We start from the raw sequence: 23161 nt of genomic DNA on the forward strand, positions 1-23161 counted from the left end.
CAGGGGTCCAGGGAAGTAAATATTGTGGGAAGAAATATCCAGGGAATTGTTATGGCTAGGCTTGTATAGGCCCTAGGGCCGATAGTCTAATACCAACCTATGAACCATATCTAATCATTAGGGTTGCCACCTTCATTCACGGCTAAAACCGGAGCCAAGCCATGCCCCTCGCGTCACCAGTAGCCCCGCCCGCCCCACCCCTCTCCCGCCAACATACCACCTATTTTGTGATGTCACGACAGCATCACTCAACGGGAACGCCCTCTTTTTTCGTTCCCGCCGCCTGCTTTTGACTGATTTGCTATGCTTTTCTGTAAAAAAAGCATAGTAAATCAGCCGATTTACAAACTCCGATAGTCTGTTTCCTTTTTGAAACAGAATAGCGGAGTTTGTACAGTGTTTTCCAGACTACTGGAGAATCATTTGATTTCCTGATAGTCCGGAAAAAAAACGGAGGGGTGGCAAGCCTACTAATCATCTGTATGGGACAGCTTCAGCGCAAAGTGTTCAGGCAATTAATTACCACCATTGGGGACCCTTCATCATTTCTTATGTGTATCAGGAGAAAAGGAATGTGTGACTGTAGTGGTCATGTAGCAGACAAAGACTCACACATAAGTGGTTTGTTTTGCTTAGGCCGTGAACATGACATTAAATCCTATAGTATCTGTCAAGTGTTCACCCCTAAGATTATCACAAGTAAGCTTCATTTCTTTAGGAAATGTCTTCAGCACTTCATTCATTCAGCTATGACATCCTCCTCCCTCAGAAACCTCTCTCCTTAGTTAAAAAGGAAAGAAAAGCTTCCAGTTGTCCCTCTTCTGTTATTAAGTCTGAGACTAACAACACTGCCAATGCACCTTTGCAGACCCAGGATCATCTGTTTACTTTTCCTGAGCCCTGTAATGTTTCCTCTTTGAAGGCCATCATAGCTCAAGATAACTGCACAATTGAATAGAACATTTGGCTGAGACAAATGGGAAAGGAGAACCTAGGCTGATCTTATCTGAGGGTGAATAATGTATGCACCAAGTATTAGTTAGAGGGGAAAGTCCATACCTTGAGTAAGGAGGTTAGGCCTGTAGCTGTCACTCTGAAGACTGTACACCTGGGCACTCCTAGGAAACATTCTCAAAAACCAAAAAAAAATGCACCACACGGACTGTCAGACAAGTAGTTTAATAACCAAACAATAAAATGCTCAGCAGATAAAATTGGTTAAGCGCTTTCATCAACAAAAGAATGACTTCCTCAGAGCACAGTAAAACAAATGAATTAAGCTTATATACTCTCCAAATTCAAATGTTTAACTAATAACTGAATAATTAATTCTTAAAGAAATATACCCCATTTGCACCATAGTTAAAAACGCAGTATTGAAATGTACCAGTAGTAAATTTCCAAATAAATAAATATGCAAATAATTTTATACATACATACATATATATATATATATATATATATATATATATATATATATATATATATATATATATATATATATATTAACATTTTATATATACTCTTGTCCACATTTCCACGTATGCTTTTTATTTTTTGGGCTGTTTTAATCTATTAGCCCTTTCTTTTAATACTGGTAAAATAGATAAATAGTCGTTCAGACCAGGATGAAAGTTTGAAGCTAATTTATTTATTTATTTTTATTTATTTTACATTTGTTAACCGGGCTAGTCTGGCTGGATACATGTCCATTTTCAGCTTTTAACAGAGAAAACACAAAACAAATCAAAAATGTCCAACAGAATACAGATTGTCTTGACTAACTTAAGTAGGTTACAGTATGATTAAGATCAAAGTTCACATCTTGTGGTTGAGGAGATAAGTTCAGGCACAAGAAAATACATAGTAACTAATAGGAGATTCTTATTCTTATGGGTCTGATTATCTTATAGGTGTAATGACATTATTTGGTAAAGGGAGAAGGGAAGGGTAATTAGTTGTTTTGAAGTAGGGTTAAAAGGTTTGGGGTTCAAGCCAGTTGAGTTTCTTAAGTTTAGACAGTGGTGGTGAGTTTAGACAGTGGGAAGTGTGGAAGGGTGGCCTGCTCTGTGGTAGGCAGTATTCAGTTTCTGAGATTACTCTTAGATAAGTTGACAAGAAGAGGGGGAGGGGTTAGTTAGTGTAAAGGGTGAGTTTGGGTGGGGGCTACTCGGGAGAAAGCAGTGAGATGGGGGGCTTAGTCTGTATAGGGCACCATCTTTTTATTAACAGTTTTGATAGTTAAATCAAGTGGGTTTAGGTGTCTTGGGTTTTGGGAGGGAGTTTTAGGTTTTGGGGGGCCTGGGAGGGGGGGTGGGGGTTGTTGTATATAATAAAGGTAATAGTGGTGGTTGTGTAGGGGTTGGTGGTATTTGAATGATATTATTGAATGATATGGTAATGATGGATAGAGGAGGTAGGTTTTATGGAAGAGAGGAGAGAGGGGGAGGGAGGAGGTTGCTAGTATGTTAATTAGGTTGGCTTTGTGCTAGTAGGAGTAGGTAAGTAGTATCTATTTTTAGTTGTGAGAGATTGAGGTAGTAGTATTTCATAGAGGTAAGGTGTAAGAGAAAAGTAGAGTAGAATGTTTAGAAGAGAGGAGAGAATTTAGAGGTAGAGGGCATAGTTATATAGGTTAGAGGAGGTTAGAGTTAGGAGTAGTAGGGAAGAGAGGGGAGGAGGTTATTAGGTAGGATAGGAGATAGGGAGTAGGAGGGGAGAGTGTAGGGTGTAGGTGTGAGTAGGGTATAAGGTGGTGGATGGGAGATATAAGTGAGAGGAGGTTATAGGGTGGGAGGGGTGTGTCTAGAAGTATAGGGAAGGACCCCTGGGGGGGGTGGAATTGGGGGGTAGGGAGGGAGCGAGTGAGCGAGCAGAACGGGAGCTGGGAACAACAAGACAACCAGTAGCAGAAACTAAGCTGCCACACTAACTGTTTCTTAACCAAACAGTTTTTACAGTCTTCCCCTCTACCATCAAGTTCAACAGTGTCAATGATACCAAATTTAAATCCTGTATAGCCCTTGCAAACTGCAGAATGCCTATATCCCCAGGGCCTGAAATATCCCGCAGAGGGATGAGTAAAGAGGTACGATGACCTCCCCTGATCTAGATGTGAATCCCTTCATGATTAGGTGGGCTATATAAAATGTTTTCCTAACCACTTTGGCCACGTGGTTGTCAAATGAGAGATTGCTATCAACTTGGGTCCCCAGGTCCCTAATGACTTCTTCTGTACTTAATGGATTACCACCTATGTGGTAGTTTGTGGGCACTTTGCTTTTGCCAAAGGGGATGACTATACACTTTTTGGCATTTAGCTTGAGGCCATGGCTCTGGCACCAGTTGTCTGTTTCTATGAGGCCCTTTTGGAGGATGCTTGTGTCGGCTGGAGAGTTGATTATGGCGCCCAGTTTGCAGTCATCTGCGAACTTGGTCAGCCACAGTGCTTCTGTGTTGGCCTGTACCGCCGAGAAATATATACCGAACAAGAGAGGTCCCAGGACTGAGCCTTGTGGGACGCCACTTGTAACTGGTTTGGAGTCTGACATGGCTCCAGCAATTCTAACCATGTGGGTTCTGTCCTTGAGCCAGTTTGCAACCCATCTAGTGACATAGGGGTTTATATTTAAGCTGCTGAGCTTATCTATAATGCCCGAGTGGGGTATTGTATCGAAGGCTTTTGCGAGGTCCAGGTAGGCTGTGTGTGTGTGTGTATGTGTGTGTATATATATATATATATATATATATATATATATATATATATGTATACACACACACACACACACACACACACACACACACACACACACACACACACACACACACACACACACACACACACACAAACCTATTTTCTTTTGTTCTCAACTTGAAGAGAGGACTTTGTTTTGTCTTCAGCTTAGAGTTGAGGGGTGCTGTACAGTGCACTTTAAGAGTTCACTACAGTTCTGCTGCACCTGTTCAATGGACTGAGGAAGCAAAGAACATTAATATATGAATATATCATATAAATACTTGAAGTCACTTGAAAAGAAAAATTATCATTTCTGAAGTTCAGGAACATGAATTTTCCACAAAAAGTGAACAAAGTTTAGACAGTATTTTTGGAACCGGTATGTTGAGTCAGAAACAAATGTATTAATTTATGTGTTTCCTTTATGCTTTCATTGGCAGGTACGACTGGGACGAAATGATACTAAAGCTCCAGCACCAGGTCTAGAGAAGCTGTTCTACGTTTATGGTATGTTTCCTATTTTATAATGCATTTTATTTCATATAAATTTTATGCAAAGTAATTAAAGACACTATTAAAAAGATTTGTATAATAAACTTTTGCCATATCTTGTGCTTCATGCATTTATTTTTGTTTTAAATCTGCTAGCGTTTGTTGTTGTAAGCAGTTACACTATTTACTTTTTGTGTGTGTTCTTGATTTTACAGTACAGTTAATGGGTAAAATATATTTTTGACATTTTTCATAAAAAGAAACTCAAGCCAAAAACTGAAAAATGAATGTTTTTCATCATATTTTGCTATTCTTTGTATTCCTTATGCTTCATAATTAGTCCATTCTTTCTTATACCCTTAATTTCTTATATACTAAAGTGGCCATTATGAGGACTGCCTTACAGATATGAGTTTGATTTCAGTTAAGTTGTCCTCCTCCCAAAATGCAGTTTATGTACCTATAATATGACATCATAAATTATTTTCCCTTCACTAGATGCAGTGACAATGATGAAAGGCACTGTTTTTTATGGTAGTTGATGAGGAGGCTGTCGACTCTTCTTATTCAATGATGACTTGTACTTTTCATTTCAAAGATACAATAATGCAAATAACACAGTCCGCTTATGCTGAGCTGATGAGGTGATAAGAAGGCCGAAATGTGTATGTCCACAGCTTGTGGCATTTGGCTTTGTTGGCCTTAATCTGTCCATAAAGACTTAAAAAGTCATGGACTTTCAGAAGCCATATAGCTGAAACACTATGGGTAATTTGCATATATCCCATGTGCCTCTATTCCAGGAGGTTTAAGGTATCACTCAGTGAAAACTCTAACTTGGTAGTTTTTACTAATTGGCTTGTCTGTCTGACCTTTTTACTTTTTGGTTTTGCAAATAACAACTGTCTGTCATTTCTGAAATTGTGCTTAATTTTGTAGTTACATGGATTAAAGCAAAACGTCATCACTCAAAAATGATAGTATTTTCCAGTCCATTTACATATCGCTGCAGTGTAACTCACCCTTCTTTTTCATATAAAGGATTGTTCAACAAGAATTTTTTGGAAAAGGAATTTCACTTTAGCTACTGTCATCATGTCAAGGTTTAATTGATACTGTCTCTGGTTTAGATTTTCATATACTGAACAGTGGGATTAGTATAGCTCCAATGAGATTCTGAACTGGATTAAGTGGATAATAGGAGACTGAACAAGTATTTATAACATTTCATTGACCTCAACAAAACACAGGCTGGGGGCGCACAATAGTTTAAGGTGACCATCTGTGAAAAATTACAGAATCTGTGCTGTCTAGCTTATGTCACACACTGCCATTTTGAAGCAGTGAGTGAGTTTCACGATCGGCAAAGGAAATGGAAATTATTTAAAAGTCTATGAGCATTAAGCAACATCTTGGTAATTTTAAAGGGAAAAGAATAACTATGAGATAAGCTAACTCTTTTGGTGCGCAACATTTTCATTTAAAGCTCTTGAGCATTTCCGGCAGATGCAAGATAATTTTTTTAAAGCATGATTCTACAAGCCATGATGCATAGAACCACGCCATTAAATGTATTATGTATTTAAAGGAAACAATATTAAGACAGAAGTCTGCAAAGTTATTTTCAATATGTGCTTAAAGGGGATGTCATACCTCTGTGAGAGCAAATAATCAACTCCAAGTCCAGCAAATGCCAGAGCAAGAAAAATACAGTTTGTGTTTCTGTGCTTTAAGAAAAAATGTTTTTTTTTCTGGAATACAGTTAATTGAATTAAAACTTGCAGAATCATATCAATAAACAAGGTGTCTTATATTTTGGAAACCATAACTACAGTTTAATTTACATGTAGGTCAGGGATGTGCTGGTGGGATTGAACATGTTTAAAGGACAGCTAATGCTAAGCACAACTTTTCTTCATCTATAAGCATTTTTTTCCTTTTTACTAAATACCACACATAAATAAAGCATGAGTTAGATGTTTGTCCTTTTTGCTGCCTTTCTGTGTGTTTTTTCTTCCTATTAGCTATTGGGAATAACCATAGACTCCCACCTAAAATTTGATAGTCATCTGAACTTAACTATTAAAAAAGTACATGCCAAACTGGTGTCACTCTACCGTATCAAACCATTTCTTACCAACAACACAAGATCAGCCATTGCTCGCTCCCAACTTCTATCCACCCTACTCTATGCATCTCCCATTCTGACTAATCTCAACAAAACTGAACTAAGCAAAATGGAAGCTTGCTATAACAGAATTGCCCGCTTTGCTGCAAATTGCTCATATAGAACTCATCACTGTACTGCTTTGAGACAGCTCCACTGGCTTGAACTGCCCAACCTCCTAACCTACAATCAGCTCTGCCTCTGTCATTCTATCTATTACCTCCCCAATAAGTGTCCTGCCCTCAGAAACCTAGTACAACATCACTCAGCCAAAAGGCCTCTTAGATCATCAAGCAAACTACTACTAGAAGTCACCAACAGCTACAATAGCTTTGGAGATGCACTATATAGTAGTTCGGTGGCTAAAAAATGGAACTCTGTCCCTACTAGCATTCAAAACACATCATCCAAAGCCTCCTTTAAAGACCTCATCAGGCAACATCTCAAGCAAAGTTGGCAGTGCCATGATTGCTCCCCAGGCTAGTGAAAGCTGATAACATATGCATACTAAATCTAGAGCAATTAATAATAGTTTTTCAATCTTACTCACAAACACTGGCTAATCTACAATGTATGTACTGTACCTGTGTACTATGTATGTATTCTACCTACATTCCAAAGTTCAGCTGTACACCACAAATCTATTACTTACCTTTATTTTTAAAATTAATATCTTTTTTGATTGTAACTGTTTGTGCCGCATACCACTGTAAAAAACATGTCTCTTGTAATTTGTGTGTATACTGATTATGTCTAAATAACTAAATGTGTCTGTAATTTTTCTTTGTGGAGCTTTTCTCCCCGGGCCTCTGCTGAAAAAGGGCCTTTTCGGCTCAGTCAGACACCCCCGGTTAACAAATGTAAAATAAAATAAATAAATAAAATAAATGTTAAGTTTATACAAATCCAGTCATTAGTTTCTTTAGAAATGCATTTCACTGGGTCCTGCATCTTATTGCCCATTACAATTAAGACTTTAGAACCAGAAAAATCCAATATTGCGTAGTGCTTGGAACCCTGGCTTCCTTCTGCTTCAGAAGTGGTATAAAACAAGTCATTGCTAGTATAAAAACTACTAATTGGGCTCTGTTAGTAATAGTTGTAAGTTACAGCAGAATGGTCAGCTCAGGCGTGAAAGACAGGAAACATGAAACTTCTGGACAACAGAGTGAATGAGGAAGAATGAATTTCTGTAGCTTATATATGTACTGCTATGTTGCTTAATTAAAAGTGTACATGGATAACAATCTCACATACAATGGATCATCAGTTGCATAAAATGGGCTTCTGTTGGATCGGTAATGCAGAATAAAAGGACAGATGGTCAACAAATGCTAGTCTGCTGCTGGACATATGTGCTCCCTTTGGGAAAAAAACTTCACCTTTAATTTTTTCTCACAGAAATTGCACTTTTTCTGTAAAACATTTTTTTTAAATCTGGGAAAAGTGTTTTTAATGATTGCCCTGTGATTTTTAATTAGTTTTAAATGGGAACATCACTTTTTTTTACTTTTGTGGTAAAAGGATGTAGAAAACATATTTAAACTACTTTCTATTTGGGGAAAGCTGATTTATTTTACTTTAGGTGGTTGGGGTAAGTATTTAAAGTGTTTTTACTATGTTTTAATGGGGGGGGGTTATTTTTTTCTAGCTTACCTGTTTCACTAACTGTAGGCAAAAGAAGAAGTCTGCCACCAAAGGAATAGGGTACCTTTTGGGGCTTAACAATGGAGAATTTTCCAGTTCTTCAGTTCTTTCATCTTTCATTTACAAAAGAAATAAATTGTTATTCAGCTTTTACCACCATAGTAGGGCCCTAAAGTGCTTCAACCTCAGATGGACGACTCTGCTGTGACCAAAGCTGAGCCCTTAGACCTCTTATATTTTCCTTGGGTCCTGCTGTTGTCATTCCAAAGACCTCTTATCTTTTCTTTGGGTCCTGCTGTTGTAGTTCCAGCAGCCATATAGACCAGAGATTAGACATGTACTCTGCGGCAGTTGTGTCCTTGGTTGGCAGTGGAGAACCATTCTTGGGGTCCTAGGGAGAAGGACTAGATACCGATGTAATATCTAGCCAGAGAGCTGTGCTCACAGTATTGGTTCAGTTTATTCTGAAATTTCTGTCAAAAAAACAAAATTTATGTTTTCTCATATCTCTGTTATTCTGGAAAGGAGTAATTTATTGGGATTAGTTCAGGGTTTGGTGCAGGCTCTTGATGCTTCCTTTATGGATAGTTCTGTTAAAAAAAAGGCAAAGGGACTTTTCACTTTCTGAAAAGATTCAAGAGGTTGAACCTCTACCTAATTGTGAAGGGACAGATTGTATTTTGTCTCTACTGGCTTCTGATAGATTCTGAGGAGAGTAAGGTTTTGGCCAGTCACTTTGAAGGATCCTCTTTCTCTGTAACTATTTCTATAATGAAGCAGATGTTTCAGTGGGAAAGCAATGATGCTTCAGTATCCTACAAGATCTATTATCATTTGTTACTACTGGAATTTACAGAACATTTTCCCATTTTTCCTACTCTTTTTGCTTTGGAGGATGTTTTTTTTTTCACAGCCTGCAACTTGTCTGACAGCCAGCCTGCTGCCTTCTGGGAACAGATAGACTGTATAATGTTCTACAAGCTGTAAACTTGTATATACTCATACCATTTCAGACCTAGCAGCTTGAACCCAGCTGCTGCTAAACATTTAGTTATTACTTTACCTTCTCCTTCTGACTAGGATGAGAAGAGTTTTGCTAAAGTTGGGAAAAACGTGTATTCTTATGCATTAATTGTATTTAGAGTTTTGAGCTGCCAGGCTCTTTATGTTTATGCTTGCCTGTTTTTGAGAGTCTGCATAATGTCTTTGGCATCAGTTTTCTCTTTTGATGAGTAATCTTCTTTTTGTAAATGTTTCCTTTTTTGTCGCTAGTGTCTAACAACTGTATGAAACATACTTAATGCTTCTGCTGATGCTACTTTTATGGCTATTGCCCCTAAAACTGTTTTGATGAGGTTTGCATAGTTACATAATCAAAGCTTCCAAAGATGTTAGTAATAACTTTTTGAATTCTCCCTTGGATAGAGAGTTAGGTTTGGAGCGTCTGCTGCAGAGGTCTTTGTAGAGTGTGTTGAGAGAAGTATGCTGATTCATGGTTCTGCCATTTTTTCACCCTTCATTCCCCAACTTGGCCAAGGGTTTTATTGCTTTCCATCTCCTTTCCTTTGAGAGTAAATTAACAATCCCAGCAAGCTGCTAGAAAGCAATTTTTTAAAAAGCTGTAGAAGGGAATTCCAAAAAAAGTAGAGAACCCACCCCCCTCCAGAACTAAATACAGTCTTAATGAATATTTGCAAGACTCAACTTCCCACCTTGGCAAACCGTAAATCCATCAAGGTTACTTTTTACAGAAGGAATATCTCACCTTTTTGAAGGATTCTCCCCCAACTCACCAGACTTAACCCTTCCTTTCCATCCTGTCATGTAGTATATACTATCTGTCAGGTGTGTTAGAAATGCTCTTTCCTCCTGTTTTAGGACAAGGGTTTTATTCAGTTTTGCTTCTTATGCCCAATTGTTAACACTGTCCCTTTAACAAAAGTTTTCTGGTTATCTTACATTTTCAAATGACGCTTTTCTTCACTTTCCTAAATCCATGTCAGAAGTTTCTAGATTGTTTTACTGAGTCTGGATCACATTCTCAATTATTATGAATTACCCTATGGTCTATCCACTGCTGTAAGAGTATATGCAAATTGTCTGTCTCTTGTAATAGCCAACTGCAAACTACAAGGTGTTCACAAGATGACTGGACTTAGGTTCATAGGTGTATACTTGGCTAATGATTACTAAGCCCTTATAAGCCTAGCTGTGCAACCCAAATGTGACCCACAAATTTGATTTATATAAGGGCGATTTACTGATTGTGTCTGTCCATCTAAGACATAGATGCCTGATCAACTGGTGTATTTCTGTTTACCCATCCATTGGTCCAACCTGCACTTAAATAGGGATAAGGAGGAACTCTGCTTCAAATGGATAGGGAGTCAGTTCCAGAGAATGGGAATTCTCTGAAAAACATACCTGCCTCTCCAACATGTTCTCTTCATGTCACAAGCAAACATTTAGGTCTTTTAATCAAGTAGTTGTGATGCTGTTTCTTTTGTGGATGTGCAAAAAGATCATCAAAACAGCCCTCAGAGATGCCTTGTATGCCAGGCAATAATCACCTATCAGGAGCCTGTATGGTACTGAGTAAAGAGTCAGGGCTTTGAGGCAATCAGTGTAGGACATTGTATTTACTCCCTGTATTCTTTTTGTAAGGAACCTTTGTGAACATTTCAGTTGCTGCATGTGTTTGGTCAGGTACATACTATAACTCTATGATGGATCTGATGAGGGCTGAGTACAGTGGTAAGATGAACTCTTTGGGACTAGATGCCATGCCCTTTCTAGTAGGTTGAACAACATAGAAGGATTTTCTGACTATCTTGGACACATGTTTATCTAAGGCCAAGTTACTATCTGCATGAATTCCCAGATCCTTGACTAATGAATCAACTTTTAGGGGTGCTTTATTGGTGACATAGTTACCTGAGGTGGCTGACTTCCCAAAAGGTATGATAATGCATTTCTGAGTATTAAGCTTTAAGCCATGGCTTTGGCACCAAGCGTTTGTCTGTGTTAGAACTTCCTGAAGGGTGTTCTCATCTTGAGGGAATTCAAAGACTGCTCTCAGTTTGCACTCATTTGCAAACTTGGTTACCCAGAGGCCTTTGACATTGGCTTTGACAACCAAGAAGTATATACCAAAAAGGAGTGGGCCTAGCACAGAGACCTGGGGACTTTGCTGGTGACTGACCTCTTTGTGGAGGTGATCTTACCAGTTCAAACTTCGTGGGTCCTATCATTGAGACAGCTAGTTATCCAGCATGTTATAAAGGGGTTTATACCTAGTTACTTAAGTTTGTTGACAGTGCCTGAGTGGAGTATTGTATCAAATGCTTTCCCCTCATCCATTGCTTTAATGACCTTTTCAAAGAAGTCCATCAGATTCAGGAAGCATGACCTTCCTTTTATAAAGCCAAACTTGGATGGATCCAGTGGCAGGAGATCTCCTATGCCCGTGTTGATAATTTCCATGATAATTCCTTCCATGGCTTTGCAAATAAGACAAGTGAAACTAATGGGTCTGTAGTTTCCAGGATCTGTTGAAGGTCCTGTCTTATGAACCAGGATGAGCATTGCAGTCCACCATTCACATGACACAAAGCCTGTTTTAAGACTTTAGTTAAATAATGACTTCAGGATCATAGGAGATTACTAGGCTAATGGCCCTGGGGCCCTTACAAGCCTAGCCAAGAGTTTATCAGGAGTTTGTCCTGATAAATCATATTTAAGACTGTCCAGGAGGCATCCTGGGAAGTTATCGGGACTCATCAAGGCCGTGTTTTTGTCTTTAGCGAGTTCAGCCAGTATATGCTACTTAGTTATAGTTGGAAGGGGTATTTTAGGAGGGATGGTTGGGGGCAAGAGGGGAATAAAGCTAGAACTGAATTTGCCTACTAACAGGTTGACTATATCATCAGGCTCAGTGAATGTGGAACCATTAATCACCAGTTCTGCACATTGCTATGTGCTGCCCTTGAGGTTTCTGTCATAGCTGAAGAAGGCCTTATGATTGTCTTACACCTGGGAGGCTATCTTAATGTCAAAGTTGGTTTTGCTTGAACTAATTATCCCTCTTAGTTGCCTATTTAGTTTAATAAGAGAGTTTTATATAAAATACCCTTCCTGATTTTTGCCATATTTTTTTTTTACTTTTGTTGTATATCCTGTTTATTTTGGAATGCCACCAAGGTGGTTTGTTTCTAAGGATTGTCCTGGGCTTGCTTCTGATAGGTACAGCAGCTTCTATGCAGCCACTGACATAGTTATATAGAGTTTCTGAGAGCAACTCAGCATAGGCTGCTGTGTTCTCAGGGTTTGGAGGGATATTGAATTTTGACAAACCATCACCTCATAAAAGGTAATTTGTTGTGGAACAGTACCTAAATTGAACTAGTTTTAATGGGATTACAGAGGTGATATTGATTTCAAAGGATACAGCTTTATAGTTGTTCCTTACCAGGGAGGACAAGACATTGGTGGTGGTGGGTGGGGGCTGCAGCATTCTTCAATATTTGTGAGCATGAAGTGCAGTACGTAGGAGCCTCTAGTAGGCATATTCACTATCTACAAAGTCCAGGACTGTCAGTGCCAGTAAATTTGCAGACATGTAGGATTTCCAGTCTATGTGAGTTGGGTAACTAAAGTCACTTATGAGTGTGGTGTCAGTTTAGATGGTAAGTGCCTCCAGTAGGCCCAAGTATGCATTGTGAGCTTCTTGGGACATGGAGGGTGACCTGTAGCTGGCTAGGATATGGTACAGGATTTTGTCTATGGTGATATACATGTGGAGGAACTCCAGCATGTCGTCCTGTTTGACCAACTTAGAGGTATACTTGTTACTGATGTATATTGAGACATCTCAACCTTTAACACTTATTTGTGCAGCTAATGGTTTAAAAGTGTGGAAGAAAGGTAACTTTTGCAATTCTTGGATACTCTCTGCTGCTTTAAACTATGTTTCTGTAACTTCACAGATGTCTATATTCTCAAATGTGAAGAAGGCTTGGAGGGAATGTAGTTTATTATTTATGCGTTTGGCATTGAGCAGTAACACCTTAAAGTTTAGTTGAATTGATTTTGCTATGTCAGTAGGTTTGTCAGTCTGTCATGTTTGGCCCATATGTAATGATAAAATGAAAGGGTTGCAGTGATAAACCTACCTGCATAATTTGATGTTCATGTCCCACTGTATGATTACATGATCAGTTGCCAGACTGAGGTGGATTCACATTGATACACTGACAACGCATCCCTTGAAACCAAAAACTCCAAAAATGTTCCGGCAAAAGTACTTTCAGTCAAACTTGAGTAAATTTTAGTATATAGAGTAATTTTGATTTTTCAGGGGGAAGCTTCTTCCTCTACACATCCCCCACATCCCCTAACTTAGATATATCTACTCCAAGGTAATACAAGAGGAGAAAAAGGGAATTCTCCACTACTGATGAAAGTGCTTTCAGTGAAACATTTTCTCTGAAACAGCAGATGTCTAAACTGCAGTCGACAGGTTGGCACTCTTCCCGCTGAAGCTATGTCTCAGTAAGTAATATTGCAGAGAAGTTAGTACTCACCTAATAGCAAGACACTGTTCCTGTATGGCAGAGTCTCTCACCTCAGTTCTAATTAACTGTCTGCAGAGGTAGCAGTCTGTGTGCTCCTCACCACCTACTTCATGAGATAGCACAGCTACCAGTCCTGCTTCATGTGCATCTGTGTACACAGTATAAGCTTTCTCAAAGACATGCTGGACTGAGACTGGGTCTAAGTACTAAATAGTTACCTTACCTGGATAGGGCATCTTACATTTTGTAAGGTGCGTCAGAGATCAAGTTGTGGTAGCAACATTGGGTACAATTCCATAGGAGAATATACAAACACAATTACACAATATCTTAAAATCTGTTTCTAACAATGCCTTGTTTAAACACACCTTGAACTGTCCAAACTTTATCAAATTCAAGTTTGGAATACATGAAGTTATCCTACATGACTAATGGGGACGGGTGGGTCTTGGGAAAAATATACTTCCAGTGTTAAAGTTGAGTGCTGCTAAGTTATGAAATTTATATAAATCATTTTAGACAAACAACTAATGTATTTTTATCATGTAAGTAAGTTTATTTACGTTTGCTGGCTTATTATGTGTATTTTTATGTTTTTTAACTCAATATTTGTTTTAGCTATGCTTGATTTGTTTATATGTTTTATATCCTTATATGGTTAACAATGATGTTCACATGATTTAATGTTCATTATTTAATCAGTTAACCATGAGTTTTTAATTGTTCTGAAGTCCCGTTACTGTTTAGGGACATAAGCGTTTAACCATTATAGCATGTTTTTTCTAAACATTTGAGACATACTCTGTTATTATCTTATCAGTCATTGGTAGAAGTTTTTTGTATGTGAGTCCTTAGTGTTGTTTTTTGTTGTGTTTATCTTTAGGTACAAACTTTCTACCAGTCCTAATCTTGCTTTTTGTTACTGGATATAGGCCAGTTCTTGACTGCATTTTCTTTTTTCTGTTACCCCTCTCCTGATCATATATTCCAAATGTATGGCTTCTATCATAAAAGCTGACATTTGGCAGCATTAGCAGCAAGTCCTGAGTGTATTAAAAATTCCAGCACAGCCTGTACTTCGGCTAAATGTGACTCCTAGTATTCTGAATAAATTAGTGCATTTTGAGGGTATACAGCCTGATCTGAGTTACAAAACATTGTCCATGAACCTCTGAAAAATTGCAGGAGCTCTGTGAAGCCCAAAGGTTAAGACAGTGTAATGAAGAAGGCTGGCAGGTCAGAGCATTCTGTCTTATTTTTGGCTTCTGGAATGATGGGCATCTGTTAGTACCCCTTGGTTAAATATAGAGGAATCCAAAACTTTTCTTTGCTTAGCATGTCTTTGACCTCATTCACTCTGGGCATTCATTGGTAAGTGCCACATTTGGATATCTGTATGTTCAGTTATGACATTTTCTGTTGTGTGTTTCTGGATTCACACCAATTCCAGCTAGCAGTTCTTTTTTTAAGTTTTGATAGCCTATAAAATCAATACCTTCCAAGTCCATATATATGTTTTAAGTGCATCCCTTGTCAGTTGAGAAAACAATATTTTGGCCCTCTCAAACTGAGTCCAATTCTCTTCAGTAGCATACCTCTCAAAAGTAATAAGGTACACTTTAATGTCATCATCCTTGCTGGTTTTCTTTAGTGGTGGGTGGTCTTTGTAGTACTTCAGCATAATTTTTATCATGTATATCTGTCTGTTCTGGGAAGTTGAGTTTGTCCATAGCCTCACTCCTCTCCTGAAGGACCACTATCTGCTGACATATTTTTGTGTTGGTCTGCACCAGTCTTCATGAATTTCTCTATTTGAGTGTGTTTTAAAAATGGCTTTTGATCGGTTGTAAATGAAGGGTGTGTAATGAATTTCAACATCTGATTGGATTTTATTATATTTAAAGGTGTGTCTTATTTTAATGATGTTATCTGATGAAGTTCCGTAATATTTTGGTGGGACAAAATCTTGTATTGTTTGCCTGAAGGATAATTTGGGATTTATTAAACCTTGTGTTGTCTCCATCGAGTTGTTTTTTTGTTTTGCTGATTGATCAGCCCTATGTAGGGACATCAGCAGTCAGAGTGGAGATTCTTCAGTACTTTCTTGCCGCCTCATGAAGAAGCAGCTCAGAGGCGTCACAGGACCAGGGATCAGCCTTCAGCTTTAATTCAGGCACATAGGCTTTACAAAGTTTTTCAAACTAACAAGCATTTGTTTTCACCCATCAGCCACATTCACATCTTTGCCAGCTGGGAACAGGGTCTTGGTGTCCTCCACCGGGTCCAGTTTGTAATTTCGAAAGCCCAAAATCTCGAGTTTTGATACATCATACTCAAAACATCGAGATTTTGAATCTTGAAACTACAAAGTGGGCAAAAAAAAAACCTAAGTAAAACAATGTTTTTGCAGGGGAGCAAGCCCCCCTGCACCCCCCACATCCCCTGCAACTTAAATATACCATCTCCGAGATCGTGCTACATAGCACAATCTCAGAGATGGTATATTTAAGTTGCAGGGGATGTGGGGGGTACAGGGTGGCTTGCCCCCCTGGAAAAAGATTTTTAGTGTTTTTATTATTATTTTTTTTAATTTATTTTTTTACTTTGTAATTTCAAGATTGCAAAATCTCAAGTTTCTGGGATAGGTATTTTGAAACTCGAGATTTTGGGCTTTTGAAATTACAAAGTGGGCCCCCTCCACCTTTCCCTGTGGACAAAGAAAGAAAGATTTTGGATAAATCTGGTGAGACAATATTTTCTTCCACCGCTTTAGCATGTAGAATTCTTAACTATCAGATTCTTATCTGGAAGTTTGTTCTTTTATGTATAAACAGTTTGAAAGAATTATCTACTAGACTCCCGAAGGTAGTGTCTGTCTGAATTCTGTTGTTTATAATATTTCTCAAGTATCAAAACATGCCTTAAGGAGTATGTATGACCATGCAGATACTATGTGTAGGTTGACTGATACTGCTGTTGCTACTGCTACAGTACGCAATCAAAAGTTTTCTGATGAGGTAAAGTCTGAAATTTTAAATTAAGGGGGTTTTGTTTGGCCCATTTGCTACTCATGTCCTCCAACAATTTGATGAGAGAGAGACATTAATAAAGGGAGTTTCCAAGATTTTTCAGCCCCCCCTTACAAATCTTCAGATCCTGTTTCCCATCTGAGACCCAAATCAAACAATCTCTGTCTTCTGAAATAAATCAGGGAACCAAAAAGAGATGGCAGGAGGGGAACAAGAAACAAGGATCTTTTCCAAAAACAGACTTCAAAATGACTTTATCAGCTTTCTTGCCACCTCCCTACACCCCTTGCCCCTGTCTCTTAAACTCCATCCCAGAAATTGGTTCTTCATATCACCCTTTGGCAAGAGATTGTCTCAGATTTTTGGGTGTTAGAAGTGATTCAGGGGGGATATGATTGGCACTGGGTACCTCCTTTCAAAAGAGACCTTTGAACCAAGCATTTTTTTTCAGGTTATTCAGCACGTACTCATGCTAGGTGTCATAGAACCTGTGCAATTAAATAGAATGGATTCTGTTCCAGAATGTTTCTGGTGCTAAAGAAAAAGTCTTTTGGATACCAGTTCTAGATCTTTCCTTTCTAAATCTATTTGTGAAAGTCCTCAAATTCAACATGTTGACCCTTCAGAATCTGTTACCTCTCATTCCCCAAGAAAGTTTTATGCCAACATTAGAACTAAAAGATGAGTATCGTGACATTCCCATTTCTAAAGGCTTCAGGAAATCTCTCAGATTTTCTTTGTCTGAGTAACATTATCAATTGTCTGCATTACCCTTTAGTTTATATTTGGCTCTGGGGGTGTTTACAAAGTTTCTAGCTCCATTGCTAGCTCATTTCAGACTGAATGGCATTCACATTTCCTTATTTAGATGATTTACTCATCTTGCAGTGCCTTTTTCATAGGTTCGTAGGTGTGTACTAGGCTAATGGCCCTGGAGCCTTTACAAGCCTAGCCCATAGGATTACCTTGGCATCATGCCACCCAACCTTCGTTCCCAGTGCCACTGTCGAGTAGAGCCACTGGAGTGATCCCCAGGGTGAATTTTCTATTTCCCATCCACTCATGAAGATTTATCTTGAAGAGGGCCAGTGAAGTGCTCTGTTTGACATGTATGGGAAGTCTATTCCATAGTATGGGCAGTCTGTGTGTTATGATCCTGTCCCTCCAGCACATTCTGTTGATTGTGGTAATGAGTTTGAGGTCTTGGGAGCATGTAATGAGGAGAGATTGGGATTTCTTTAGATGTAGCATTTCTAACAGAGCTGGGTCAGACATGGCTTTCTAAGTCAAGCAGAGATCGCGTCTAAATAGGCGATATGAGACAGAGAATAGTTGGAGTTCTTTTTAGTCTGTCCATAGAAGACAAGTGTTAAAGGCCTAGGATCCTCTTTGTGAGGTACTTTTGCAGCCTCTCCAGTTGTTGCAGATGTCTAGTGAGGTACATGCCAAATGGGGCATTGTACTCTATGATTGGCCTAATGAGGGAAGAGTAGAGGGAGACAATGACCTCTTTCTTCCTGGATGCAAAACGCTTAGTAATGAGATGTGCCACATAGAAGGACTTACTCACCACAGTGGCAATGTGGTGGTCAAAAGAGAGGTTGTTGTCAACCTGTGTTCCCAGATCTATCATAACACCATCTGTGTTCAGTGGACCACCATCGATGTGGTAATTCACGGGAACCAGGTTTTACTCAAAGGGGATGAGAACACATTTTTTGGCATTGAGCTTAAGGCCATGGTTCTGACACCAGTTGTTTGTCTCAGTGATACCTTTCTGTATGATGTCAACATCACTTGAGTTGATTATAGCTCCCAACTTGCAATCATCTGCGAACTTTGTCATCCAGAGTCCCTTCATGTTGGCTTTGACTTCAGAGAAGTAGATACCAAACAGGAGAGAACCCAGTACTGAACCCTGTGGGACTCCACTCGTGACTGGTCAGCAATTTGACTTGGATTCAGCTACTTTCACATTGTGGGTTCTATCTGTGATCCAGTTTGCAACCCACCTGTGATATAGGGGTTGATGCTTAGCTTAGTGAATTTTTCTATGATTCCTGAGTGGGGAATGGTATCAAAGGCCTTGGCCAGATCAAGGTAGGCTGTATGAACCACCTTGCCTTCATCCACAGCTCTGGTGATTGACTGAAAGAAGTCAACCAAGTTGAGCAGGGATGATCTACCCTTCACAAAACCAAACTGTGTGGGATACAGAGTTTTGAGATTCCCTATATCCTTGTTTATTAGGTCCATGATGATCCGTTGCATAGCTTTGCATATCTGGCTCGTCAGGCTAATGGGGCGATAGTTCCTTGGGTCTGTAGTCGCTCCTCCTTTGTGAAGAGGGATGACTATAGCAGTGCACCATTCAGTAGTGACAAAGCCTGAGGTGAGGTGTTTCCCAGATATCAAGAGCCATTACATTGGGTATCTTCTCTTTTGACCAGTCTGGGGTTCCATATAAATGTTCAAATATTCTTCATGAACTTGTCACACAGGATTGTTTTTCTTTGCTGTCTTATAGACACCTTCCAGCAAAAGGCTTTTTTTAGCACAGGAGAAGGCAGATTTGTATCTGGCAACTTTCCAGAGCTTTTCAAATCAGTCTTAGACTTCAGCCAGAGAATATCTCAGGATTCTGAGGCTCCTCGCCTCTATGATTCATCTGATTCTACTTACCAGGTTGCACATGAGAAAGATTCAGTGGTGTCTAAAAAATACGTGGACTGAGCATTTGCATCCTTTGGAGTTTCATATTCCAATGTTATGTGTTGTGAAAAAGGAACTGCATTTGTGGAGACTACAGATACAAGCAAATCCATGTCTCCCCTCTTCTCGTCTACTTCCAATTCAATCTGCAACTGCAGCTTCCTCAAATTTTGCTTGTGGAGCAGTTTCTATGGGGGTAAAGGTGCAAGGCCTTTGGAACTTCTCGGACCAAAGAGATATGGGCTTTGATCCATGCCTTAAAATCTCTCCCTTATCTATGGTCCCCAGGACCTCCTCAGGTAACCACAAACAATACCAAAGTGATTTTGTACAAAAAAATCAAGGGAGGCATGCGGTTGTGTCCTCTGTGCAAGTTGGCTAATATGGCTTGGGAAGCAGCTTTTTATCACACTTTAAACCCCCCCCCCAAGCATCTGACATTCCTCCCTTTAACATACTTACTGTCCTTCTCTCCCTTCCAGTGATCTTTCTGTAAATCTTCTCTGTCATTTTTGTCTTTTGCCTTTTCAGTGTGGTTATGTATCCCTTTTGTTCACCTTAAGGTTAGTTCCTGCCTGGCCACTTCTTTCTTTTTTTAACTCTATCACTTCTACCCTAAACTGTTTCATTCACACACTACATCCAAAGTAAGAACTTCCTTTGATTTGGGTCTCCCCACACCTCTCATCCATAAATTTAGGGCTGAGCAGCATGCATTTATTCTTAATTTTGTTAAGCAGAAAGGCTGAGCTATTTAAGCAGTCTGAAAATGTAAACAAAATATACTTTTTTATATTTCCAACACAATATTATCAGGGCATAGAAAGGCAGAAATACGTGAATATCTGTTGTTTAACTGATGATTGCTTAAAGCACCATTCAGTTGTGTTTTGTCAAAGCACTGTTCAGTTTCAGCTCAATGATTTTTGACAAAACTTAAAAACGCACTATCTTTGTGGAGTACTAGGGGCTTTGCTCCCCATACCCCTTTGGAATTACTGCTGTACCTTCCAAGTTCCAAATTATTATGTCTGACTCTAAGGTCACAAAACATTGGAGAAAAATCTGATAAATAAAGGAGTGAAAGTTTCATCAAAATGCCATTCAGTCAGTAAGAGCAATCATAAACTAAATATTCTTTGATGCAAAGCAAATGCAGACATTATCTCGTGTGAGCTGCCACATTATTTTCACTTCATTTACAAAATGGAACACATAAAAAATGGGGGGAAAGGAAACTTCACCTATGTTTTCTCAGAATCAAGAATCAGAATGGCAGTGGCTAAAGTCTTCTGAAAAGCATCCTCAAGAATTCTAAACACTGGCAGGGAGAGTTATTATAAATTCAGAGTTGCTTCTAAAACTAGTTACTCTTGTGCACGAATAACAGTGGCTTTTTTCTGTCTCATGAGTAGGTTGTTAGTGGACATGTCCTGGGATGGCTGGGTGGTTCTGATGACAGCTGGTAATCACGTGTAAATGCTGTACTCTTGTAACTGTGTGCACAGATAATGAACATTAGTATAAACAGTGGATTGTTGTAGATCACTATATTTGGACTGAATCAGTCTGTAGATAGTTGCAAGCTCTTGTATAAACTTTGCCTTCACTGTGCTTTGCTTCACTCATTGGTTTTATCTGTAGCCTCTCTGGAAGACCTTACTGTTTAATTGCAACAAATACTACATTAAAGGGCTGCCTAAATCATACTTGAAAATGTTTATATGTCATCATTACATCTTTCAGGTTGTCTAACCTATGTGCACTCTTAAATTATCAGCAAATATATCTTAATATAATGGAAAAAGGTTCTGCATACCTTAATGGAGTAAATTTGCTCTGGGATTTAGCATAGAGGATAAAGGCTGTGAGGTATAAATTATATGCTTCATGTAGTTAAAGGTACTTGGTTTGACTCTTTCTGTCTATCTGATTTACCTCCTGTGTGACTCTGAGCAAGACAGGCCTCTTGAATGACCCTGTAAAAACTGTCTAATTAAAATACAAATCTTTAACTTGCCTTTTCTGTAAATAAATCCCATATTTTTTCTAAATTTTATTAATCTCAAAGCTTTAAGAACATTAATGTTGCTAAAGAAAAAATAACTGAGGTTTCCTACAACTGACTTAATTAAAATTTAGTATTTCATAAATTACAGCTTTATTATTTAACAGCAGCACAAATAACAAAAACTTAGTGCTGGTAGAGACAAAATCTGTTTACTTAGGATATGATTCCAAGAGCTCTGTATCATACCAAATACTTAGCTGCTAGTGGTTGATATGATGCACTGAAGGTTTAGTTTACAGCTGAGAGAATTACTTGAGTTTGTATCACCATCTAGTTCCAAGGTGCAGCAGTGCACAACAAATGTCAGAGATCACTGCCAGGCATTTATCTGTATCAGAAGTGCTGAAGCTGAGGCTAAACAGAGTCCATCCTTCCTCTTTAGCAGGCTCTACGTGCAGAACAGCCTAGAATGATATTGTTCAGCAGATAGAGCTGATGTGTTTTTGTAGTGCTTTGTTGCTACAATAAAATATAGCTTACATAAAACAGACGCTTGCTACCTTGTGTAGCATTTAGGCCAGCAAAGGACACTGTTCATGCTAGTATTTTCCAAACTGAAACATTTCTTCCATCCCTAGACTTTGTAGTGCACATTTTACCTTAATGCTAGACTTAACCACTAGATACTTCTTGGCAACTTGTTGTAACTGTGTGTGAAGGTCTGATGAATGGTGGCTATGTAGCAGAATCATGTTGATAGTTTCCCCGACAGTAAAAACTACTTTCCATAAAACCCAGAGTAGAATTGGATTAAATTATGTTTTTTTCAGGAAGGCATGCCCCCTTACACCCCCTTGTGGGAGGACATTCCACACACACACACACACACACACACACACACACACACACACACACACACACACACACACACACACACACACACACAAAACAAACTTAAGTATACGTACTCCAAGGTCACACAACAGTGGAGAAAAGGGAATTCTCCATTGTTAGCGTAAGCATTTTTGGGAAAACATTTTCAGTAAAATGTCAGTCATTGAAACTGCAGTTGATTTGTCCACAGGCATTTCATTTAGCAACTGCCAATTGTGTAGTCAGATATACGACATGTATGATGTGATGCAGCCAGTAATGCCTTAGAAGACCACATGTCCATAAATTAAAATAATGTGCATGCTCATCAGACATAATGGATTAAAAAAATGTAGAAATGATCCAGCAGAAAAGGGGATGTGTGCACTGAGCCTGTAACATTAGTGGATGACAGATATTTTGCTGCTAGTTGGTAATGTATGTGCTACATGTCCTGAACAAAGGCATAATCACTGCCATTGCAGAAGGGCAGGGCCCAACCGTGGACACACTTTAGAAACATTTCTGGATTTGCTAACTGATTCCCCTGGAAACTTGCACACGCCTTTTCTTTTAGCACTACATGCTACCTAGATGTCTGGTACACACCTGAGAATCTGAGGCTTTCTAGTATATGAGCAACATTTACATTTTATTATTTTTTCATAGATATCACTGTGGAATAACATTTCAGAAAGAGATTGGCCATTGCATCCTTGTCAGAGGTTCTGATGCATCAGTAGAATACCAGCAGTGCAATGGACTGGAAAAAACACTTTTGTAGGTGCCAGTCTTACTCAAATTAAAATGTCTGATTGTTGCTTCTTGCTGGGAATATATGAGTATGTATGTGCTTCTGTATTTATATATGTGTGTATATATATATATATATATATATATATATATATATATATATATATA

General features: G+C 38.8%; 1 protein-coding gene across 2 annotated transcripts in view; it reads left to right on the forward strand.

Moving 5' to 3' along the window:
- ACP7 (acid phosphatase 7, tartrate resistant (putative)) overlaps positions 1 to 23161 on the forward strand; it is a 1845593-nt gene that overhangs the window by 1533832 nt on the left and 288600 nt on the right. For both annotated transcript variants that reach the window (XM_044073975.1, XM_044073976.1), the window contains exon 9: positions 4177 to 4243. In XM_044073975.1, coding sequence (XP_043929910.1) covers positions 4177 to 4243 — 67 coding nt within the window. The remainder of the gene's footprint in view (positions 1 to 4176; positions 4244 to 23161) is intronic.

Source organism: Protopterus annectens, chromosome 6.part0 (assembly GCF_019279795.1).
Source record: "Protopterus annectens isolate FY-2018-M chromosome 6.part0, PAN1.0, whole genome shotgun sequence".
In the NCBI taxonomy this organism is placed as follows: domain Eukaryota; kingdom Metazoa; phylum Chordata; order Ceratodontiformes; family Protopteridae; genus Protopterus; species Protopterus annectens.